Source organism: Alnus glutinosa, chromosome 5 (assembly GCF_958979055.1).
Source record: "Alnus glutinosa chromosome 5, dhAlnGlut1.1, whole genome shotgun sequence".
Taxonomy (NCBI): Eukaryota; Viridiplantae; Streptophyta; class Magnoliopsida; order Fagales; family Betulaceae; genus Alnus; species Alnus glutinosa.
The window spans coordinates 2,566,923-2,576,794 of NC_084890.1; the positions used below are offsets into that span (position 1 = coordinate 2,566,923).

The window sequence follows — 9,872 nt, forward strand, 5'->3', positions numbered from 1 at the left end:
TTAACAAGGAATATACTATAATAAGTGATTTGATCAAATTTTAAATCTTAGGGAGTAATTTAATAAAAAGTTAAACATTAAAGACCTCTACAGTATTTTTCCCTTGAAATACAAATTAGGTGTAATATGATGTGAATAAGGTTTCAAAGATATCTTTTCCATATATATATATATATAAAAGCTTTGATCTCATGAAAATTTAAGACGTTTTTCAAAGTAGCTTGTTTATATTCAAGCATGAGAGGGGGGAAAAGGAACCAAAAACCATGGTGTTAATACAGCGTACATCTATGTAGATTACAAGTGGCAATTGGTTTTTGATGGATAGCCCTATAGCAATAGCACTTGATTTGGGCATCTTTGTGTCAGAGTCATACTTTATAGAGAGAATGGTTAGAAGTGATTTCAACATAAATAATGAACCAAATTCCAGATCTTTGTATTTAAAACAAAGGGTAAAAACAGAAGAAGAAAAGAAGAAAAATTGCCTGCACAAAAGCTTATTGCCCAATGCAAGTAGCAACTTTGCGTGTAATAAATACCCTAAAATCATGATATCCTGAAACACCCCCAATGGGAGATGAAAAGAATCATGAAAGAAAAATAGAGTGACCCCTTCAAAGAAATTTTCCTCCTAATCAGAAACTTTGCACTAATCCAAGTAAAACGCCTTCCAGCATTGGCTTCTGCAGGATGAAATGTATGTACAACACAGGAGGTCGAACTTCCAGCTTACAGGTTTGACCATCCAAGTAAAATTGGCTCCAGAGAGGGCCTTCTATAGAACTGTATCTATCGGATAGCTACCGAGGACACGAAGAAATCTCGAGAATTCCTGCTTAAAAAATCAAAAAAGATAACAAAGAAAAAAGTAAGAAAACCTTGAGTTCTCAAACACAAGACACTGCTACATAATGAAATATAGACTGACCTGCAGATGCCCTAAAGCATATTGGGCGCGAGGCTCAGCCATAGAAGCTTCGAAGTCGATAAAGAACAAGTAGTCAAAATACCTGCCACCAGAAAACATTCACCACTACAGCATGGAGAATTTCAGGACACAACTACTATTCTGAAATCCAATGGCCATTGTCTGTCTACATCTTAAGTCAGCCATAGAACTTTAAACATATCACATTCTGAATCACTGATTTCAATTTTTTTTAAAACGTCAAGTTAATATAATGAACCCTATCATTTCTTCTCTTCTCTCTTTCTATGAATTATTTTGGTGGACAAGGACTGTTGCTTATTTAATTCTACCTGGAATTTTTTTTAAAAAAAACTATTCATAACATTTACGACCAGTCAATACGCACACAAAATCGAGGATAGCTTAATATCAAATCCACTGTTGCAAATTGCAATTCAAAAGATAGTGTCACTCACTTGGCACTCCCGTCATTAGAATCATCAACAACCCTTAAAGGTCTTTGTTTCTGTGGGCGACTCTCAATCTGAAATTTTTCCAAAAAGGAAAAGATAGCAATCAAAGCCTATTTATACATTGATAGAAGTAACATAACTCAATGTTACTTGAGGTTACCTTTGATAGATTAATGCCCCTCAGAGCAAACACTGATAAAGCTTTAAACAGTATACCGGGACCTTCTTCTAGAGTAAAAACAATGCTTGTCTTTGGAACAAAATTAACAAATATTTCGTCAGTACATGGACAGAAAAGACATATCAATGCATATTAAAAATTTATACCTTATAGGGCCTATCAGTTCCTGGAATTATAGGTTCCCTGGCAAGTATCAAGAATCGTGTAATATTATCATCATCATCCTGGCCAGGACAAGGTGAGACCAATTTAGTTAAGTTGCATTTACCATTGTTCATGACAGTTGACATTCTTCATAACCATGAAATGGAAGAGACAACTCAGATAAGAGCATCAAACACTACCTTAAAGATGCCAAAATTGTTATCGGTATTATAAGTAAACAAAAACTTTCATGTACAAATTAGTGAGCAGTTGCATGGATCACATTCAAGGTATGTAGACCAGATTGGCCAAGGCTTCATGGAGAGGTTTGAGCAGAGAGAGAATGTTTTAGGAGGGGATACTTGTGATTCTGCAAGTACCTGAGAGATCGCTTGGCTATGGATCTAGGGTCGTTTGAGCGAAATTGTGATAAGTTTTTTCGTTTGATGATCGCTCGAGCGAGATGCTACGGGAGGCAAACAGAAAGTTCGCTCGATCAATTGCTCAACCATGATGATTCACTCGAGTGAATTTGCGATAAAAGTTTCGCTCGAGCGAGTTTGCGATTATTTCGATAAGGGCTAATATCGTATCTTTTTTAGGGCTACGTGACTACGTCCCTAACTTCTATTTAAGCACAAAAAGGATGGCCTGGCTGCTCAATTGATCTTATTATTAAGTTTTCTCAATAAAGAATACTCCAGGGAGAGTTTTCTCCAATTTTCCTATAATTCTTATAGTTTTCTAGGATTTATAGAAAAGTCATGAGTTTTGTGTTTGCAGATTTTGCTTCTTACTACGCCGGTGCTACATTAGTATGTGAAGGGGTGAGCAATACTGCAGCTTCACTGCTAGGTCTGATATCAGCACTTTTTAAAAATGGGGAAGATATTGGTTAAACTATATTTTTGGTCCCTGAAATATATTTTACGTTTCAACTTAGTCCCTAGATTTTACAAAGTTCCAATTCCTTCACTGAAATGTTAACTATAAGTAATGTAGTCATTCCATTAATAAAAATTGATGATGTGGCAAAAATTGAGATTAGACATGTTATGAATTTTTGTGGCAGCTTGATAATCAATTTGGATGGAATAATTAAATTTCTTACAATAAGAATTTCAAAAATGAAGTTGAAACCTTCTGAAATTTAGAGATCAAATTGAAATCTACCCAATATTTCAGGGACCAAAAGTATAGTTTAGCTTAAGATTTCTTGTTTAAGTACAATTATAGACAGCAAAATCTGCATCCACCATCAACCCTACCATAAATCATGGAAGATATGAGGTAGAAGAAAGTATCAAACATCAAATCAACTTCCAAGATTTAATGGCTTCATCTCATAAATGGATAAAAGATACAGTTCTATTTGATTTTGTTTTCGGACAGCCTTTTGTTTTCCAAATCAAAGGAGCAAATATAAAGTGACACAAAACAATGCTCAGCAGCTTGTTTGGTTCAACTCTCTCAAAAGTTCTGAATAAGGACCTTTTGCTGGACAGTTAGTAGTATTCAACAAAAAAAAGTACTTACCACAGGATGGCTGTGGAATCAATATTAACATGATACATGCCAGAGTGATACGAAACTGAAAGGGAGGCCTTACCTGAATCTTTTCGGCAAGAATGTCAAGCCCATAAATTTCTGCGGCTCTAGAACTTGCAATGGCTGCAGTATCTCTCAAGCCAGTTGATGCCACCATCTGTCCAAAATGTTCCAATCATTTGTATATCAACAGTGTCTCATGTAATTAATAGTAAAATATATGTGGAAAACACCAAACTTGCATGGATGACCTGAGCAGCACCAGCAGTATCATCAGCATTAATTCTGACAACGCCTAAATTACTTAGCATCATGTCACATTGATCAAGAGCCTGCAAGTGAAAATTTTGTTAAGACAGCGTCTAAGAGAACTTTGGGGACCCACATATTCCATCTCAAATGAAGGTTTCTTTGTATAATAGTCAACTTTTTTCCATGTTGTGTGTGTAAACCCAAACGTGACATAGCTAAAGTTTTGAATTAAAACCTTTTCACTAACCTTTCACTGTGGGCCATGTTTGTTAAAAATTTCGTTTTCTGTTTTCAAAACAAATACATTAACAAACTCAAAATACTCCCCAAAACACACTTTTTCATAAATCTATATTCTTCACCTGCTGTAAAAATATTTTGACAAAACAAGATTTCGCATAGGTCATAGCTAACTTCTTATTTAAAAAAAAAAGAAAGAAAAAGGATGGCTGTGTGGCTACCGAGTGGAGGCTACCTTTTTTCTCTTTTTAAAATTTTAATTTTTTTTACAAGTAAGGCTTTACATCTGTTTTAGTTTTTCAAAATAAGCAGAGGTACTCTATAGAAAACACTTCTCAAAACAATTTTCATTTGTCACTTCATAATACTTTTTCAAACCAAAATTAAAAAACACTCCTCAAAACATTAACAAACATACCCAAGATCACTTACCATAGGATGGCTCAAAACACTTTTTAGGTCCTCTTTTCTTACACCAGGCAACCCTAAAAGGCAATGGATAACTTGCATCTGCACCTCCCCGACTATGTGCAGCCTATGTCGAAGGAGCAAGTCGTAATTACGGTGGATGCTCCCACCAACAGAATTCTCAATGGGAAGAACTGCTTTATCCACTAACCACAGTTCAACAGCCTGTGAAATGAATCCAGCTCTATCAATTTAGCAATAATAGGTAAAAAAAATTCAATACTGATAAACATATAAAAAATAAAAAATAAAATTAACACCAATTAAGTGCATAAATAACAATTATTTGAACCTTGAATGCTTCTTCAAACTGGTCACATGGAACAGTCTCAGACTTGGGGTATGCTTTCAGTGCCGCAGCCTCGCTATATGCTCCTGGTAACCCCTATATTGGACAACACAACCAATATGAGAACAACAAGAATGCCATGTGCACTAACAAGAAGAATGATCAAGGGGTATACCTGATAGGCAACTCGCACTTTTGAACCATTACTTGGACAAGAAGAGAGGTCATTTGCGGACAACGGTTCTGCGATTTCATATATTCAAGCCATGAGATTGCAATGCAAAACAGAAAGAAAAGAATTTCAGACAAAAGAGGATCAATATCATGATGCACACTAGGTGTACATGTTGTCATAGAAAAACAGCAGATTTTACCGACATCTTATTAGATCAAATAAATGGGATCAATATTAGCAATATATGTATCAAACTAAAACTTATGAACAAAATCTTTATATACATTTTAAACAACTGAAACTTTTAGACCATTAGAGGACCATCCCATTACCTAAACCATTTTAGTTTAGTTGATATCCAATAATCAAGGAAGCCACATACTACTTCCACGAGAGCAATCATTACCTCGATCATATGTCACCTAATTTGAAAACATGCAAAATATGACCATATATACTCAAACATCTAGAAGTTGTGGCATGCATGAAAAGGGCCGCCTTCTAATTGGACTGATTGCCATGGCATTACACAAATTTCAAAATATGCTTGTCCATAATAAATGACTAAATACTTGCAAAAATTATCTTTGACCAAATATAATTACAACTCTGAATATAACAATTTCTCAACCTTCTTAAGAACTAACCTATTCATTATAGTGCAACACATCACATCAGCCTACATTGCCCAATTGCTAATCATGATCTATTGGATATCAATTTCAGGCAAAATCTGTTCTTCCAACTAGGAAGAATAAAAAAAAAAAAACGAACTTTAATATATAAATCCCAACAAAGCCTAATTGGCAAACAAAGACCATTCAGTATTATCCTCCAAATGAAAACTAAACATATTGCAGTAAAAAGAAAAGAACTTTCAATCTGAAAAGGATGTGAGATTGAGTTCACTCACTAGGAAGAAGGTTCAAATCCTTGTGAAACCCCCTCGACTCATTGCCCTGAGTCGACTCAACGGCCCCAGAAGACTCAACCCCGGGCATGTGCGGCTTCTCATCTTCCACAGGAGTGATAGCTCGCTGGGCCAAAGCACCCAAACTACAACATTCCCATTTGCGAAACTTTTCCAAATCGAACCTCAAACTGACAGCTGACCCAGAATTCCTAGACCCCAAATCCGAGGCCCCGAGATCAGAACAAGAAGTTCTGGCACAAACCCAGATGGCTGCACCCTTGAGAGCCATTCACAAGGAAGCCAATCTCGGAACCCAGAACACAAAGGCTTAGAGAAATGCAAAATGTTGTGGTTGGTGAGGAGGAGGTTGTTGGTGAGTTTTGGTGAAACCAGCACTGCATTGTCAAGGAGGTGGACGAGAATGGTAGTGGGACTAGTTTGGACCCCACAAAAATGTCGTTTGTCAGTCTGTACTTCGCACCGTGCTCAAGTGAAAGTTGTGAAACCGAACTTTTGGGTGTAGAACTTTGAGAGAGAGAGAGAGAGAGAGAGACCAACTGAAGAAAAAAATAAAAAAAAAAAATTAAAAAGAGAGACTTTTAGAGGAAGAAAGAAGGGAGAGGGAGGGAGGTAGGTGAGCACAATGTTAGGACAAGGCCACGCGTTTTATCGGATTGCCTGAGATTCTGAGAACGAGTCCTGGAGGCCCATGCCCCTGTAGCCCCAAGCATCCATTGAATTTTGAGTCACCAGTTACCCAAACAAAAACATCCTTCCTCTCTAATTGTTCACCAAAATGGTGCCTATCCATCACACTGTTGGTGTAATTCCTTACGGGACAGAAATTCCCTTTAAAAAAAAAACTCCCTTGATAGTGATAAAACGAAAGAGTTATGCCTTTTGCACATTATTTACATAATTTTTGCACGATTCTAACTCTTTTTTTTTTTTATATATTATCAATTATTGAATTTGTATTTTTACATGTCGGCCTTAAATATTCAATAATTAATTTTTTAAAAAAATTATTAAAATTGTACAAAAATTATGTAAGAATTGTATAAAAAACATTACTCAAAACGAAATGAAGAACTTTCACCTCATAGTTCACATTTTATTTAATTGGATTTATTAAGATAGAGTGTTATGTTATTTTAAAAAATTAAATAATGTAAACAACATATTTACCATACACTAATATATACCATAAAAAGTTGAATTTTGTGTTTAATAACATAGATACATGCAGGATCAAAGTTGCATTTTGTAACATCAAATTGTATTTGTCATAATTAAATTTAGTGTGATGTTAATTAATGATTATTAAGTAATGCTACACATACAACTCTTTTATAATTATTAACATGTGTTGGCGTATGAATTGAACTAAAAGTTGTAAGCATTTAACACTTTCCAATATAATTAAAAAAAAAATGAAAAAGGGTATACGCCTAGAAATTTTTTTGATTATGATTATCTTTTTTACTCATTTAGAAAAATATCTTATGAAGTTTTAGATTTTATAATTGTTTATTTTAAAAAATATTTACCAAAAAATAACCCTTTTTTAAAAATAAAAAATAAAAAATTGTCATTGTTTTAAAAAAATTCATTAGGTGTCAAGCTGAGGTGATCCGTGATACACATGACAACATTTTATTGGTCTTAGATAGATTTTTATACATGTTAAAAAAATTAGCTAAGTAATTACATAAAAATAATAATAATAATAAAAAAAATAGCTAAGTTATTAAAGCATACATGGACGGAATAACTTTGAATTAAAGTACCTTCTTAACCCTCTAATATTTAAAATTAAATTGTACGACAATATTGTCGCTGTCGTGTTTCCCTCTAAGTGCCCCAATTAGTCTAGGATGAGTGGACGTAGTGTTGCCGTACGACATGATGTTTCCTCTGTTGCCCTTGCGCCTGGGGTAAAAAAACTTAGTGCGTTCATAAAGAGTTTTACCGTGGATTTTTAATTTATAAAGTAATAAAAATTGGTTAATGTGATGCGAAGGTGAAAATTTAATTTAATAAAGTAATTTAAATTAATTTATAAAGTAATAAAGTAATTTAATTTAATTTAATTTTTTAAAAAATGAAAATAAAGGAGAGATAGCTGCCAAATGCTGCCAATTAATATTTCGGGATTGATATTAATGATGAGTGAACAATGGCTTTTTAGATTATTTTACTATTATTATTATTATTAGGTTTGAGCTTTCAGGGTACCTTGGGGAGGAGGATACCAATCCTCTTTTCAATATATATTACACGTGATAAATAATGAAGTATTAATAAAATGTAAAAATTAAAATACTTGTAGAATTAATGCCTCTAAAAATCTATGAAAAGGCTTAATCCAATGAACAATAAGATGGAGGAGGATGCATGTCTTTTCGACATGCTTTTCTTTGAAAGTGATCAAATGATCTCATTTGTGGGGTTTGTATATTTAGGAAGTTTGGTGGGGATGTTTAGTAGAAGTCCCCACTTACTCTCTAGTTACCTAACTAATTCGGTGAACAAACACAAAAATATTGCTTAATTAATTTATAAAGTGAAAAAAGCCCACAAGATAATAAGCTTAGCCAACCCTTCCTTGCATGCATGTATAATACAACCAAACTAGTCCACAAATTAAGATTTGATTTGGTGAAGTCAAAGCAGCTCTTGCAACAAATCCAAAATGTTAATTCCTTGTTTAAGATTGGACTACCTAATCTTAGAGAGGATCTTTTAATTAAGAAGTAATTCTCACTTCAGATCGTATGATTGATTGGTGCACACGACAGAGTCAGTAGAGAGCAAGAGGAGGCAAACGTCTTTTTTAGTTGCGTTGAAAATTTTATTCATGGTAGGTTAACATGCCTATTTGTCTTGTTCCGCCCTAACAAAGAAAAGTTGCTCCCAAATTCGTATTTGTAATTGGAGTCAAATAGAAATAGAAGTTTACGATGGATTTCAACCGAGTACGTAACATAATTGTCAAATAGTAGTAAACTTTTTCCAAACTGAGTACTGCTATATGCAAGATTCATTTATTATCTTTATCCTTTCAAATATTACATTCCTTTTAAATTCACAATTGGATCAAAATTTAATAGTGATTTATTATAAATTCAATGGTGATTTTAAAAGACATGTCATATTTGGGGGATAAAAGTGAGATAGAAGTAGGTCCCCTCCAACTTCTTCTTTTTTTTTTTTTTTTTTTTTTTTAGGATGATGCCTCCAAAAAAAAAAAAAAAATTGTCTAACTCTCTTCTATTTTTTCTTTAAAAATATCTCTACAACACCACAACATTTTATTTTTTTTGCAATGTTTTATATAGGCCGATTTTAATAATTGGGAACAAAACTAGGATAAAAAATTGTTTTTTAAAAAAAATATTTTGTAATAATTTTTTTTTGAAGAAATCAAGGCACACATCGAATTTCTTGAAATTTTTTAAATATATTGTCAAACTTTCATATAGATTTATTTTATCAATTTACACTTAAGTGAGCAAATTATCTTTTTAAATTTTTATATTTAATTTGGATTGTTATTTTAAGTTAATTTGTCAATGAGTATATAGACATCCTTTATATATTTTAATTTTATAAAATAAACTTGTAGTTAATGTTTTGATTATTATATAGAAATTATTTCAAAATTAAAAAAAAATGATTGAAAACAACTAAATAATTAATGAACGAATAAATAAAATTAATTACAAGTTACATTTATATGTTTTAAACAACAATATATTAAACAATATTTAATTGTTCATTTATATATTTTGTTTTTTATATTATCTAATATATAGTTTTGACAATCAATTTTGTTTTAACTATTTCATTTAATTTTGTCCCTCCCGAACCGAAATTATGGCTCCATCACTGATGAATGTTAGTGCATCTTCTTAATTAATTACGTACCAAAGATATCCACCCCTTTCTCAGCAAAATCAAGTTATGGTATGCCTCCAAAATAGGATTATTTTGCATGGTGGGCCAAAACTTAAAAATAAGAAAAATGATAGAAATACATCACTTTTACAACTGTGGGGCCAACCCATGTGAGAGGACTGTTGTAAACTTGTTGTAAAAGTGATGTACGAGAATCAATTCTCTAAAAATAATTGTGTAGAGAGGGGTCACTTTACACGAAAATACCAACCCTATTAATTCTTCCCTCTCTTTATACTTTCGATTCCCGGCCCCTATACCGTACCCTCCACTCTCCTTTTCTCATTTGCTTAGGAAAAAGAAAAAGTTTTAATAA

The 9,872-nt window shown here is 33.1% G+C and overlaps 1 protein-coding gene across 4 annotated transcripts; it reads right to left on the reverse strand.

The window, feature by feature from the left end:
* Positions 1-418: 418 nt before the first annotated feature.
* LOC133869538 (arogenate dehydratase/prephenate dehydratase 1, chloroplastic) lies at positions 419-6,279 on the reverse strand. 4 transcript variants are annotated; one of them, XM_062306565.1, is made up of 11 exons: positions 5,597-6,279; positions 4,684-4,751; positions 4,512-4,604; positions 4,184-4,384; positions 3,511-3,591; positions 3,321-3,416; positions 1,714-1,791; positions 1,547-1,636; positions 1,390-1,457; positions 932-1,036; positions 419-838 (listed from the first exon to the last, which is right to left on the reverse strand). In XM_062306565.1, exons 1-10 carry the CDS (start codon positions 5,883-5,885, stop codon positions 943-945), a joined length of 1,158 nt encoding a protein of 385 aa, XP_062162549.1. In that variant the 5' UTR covers positions 5,886-6,279; the 3' UTR covers positions 419-838; positions 932-942. The 4 variants fall into 4 exon arrangements, with proteins under 4 accessions (XP_062162549.1, XP_062162548.1, XP_062162546.1 ...); XM_062306564.1 differs by having other exon boundaries at positions 419-835; positions 5,597-6,278; XM_062306562.1 differs by having other exon boundaries at positions 932-1,013; positions 5,597-6,273.
* Positions 6,280-9,872: the final 3,593 nt, after the last annotated feature.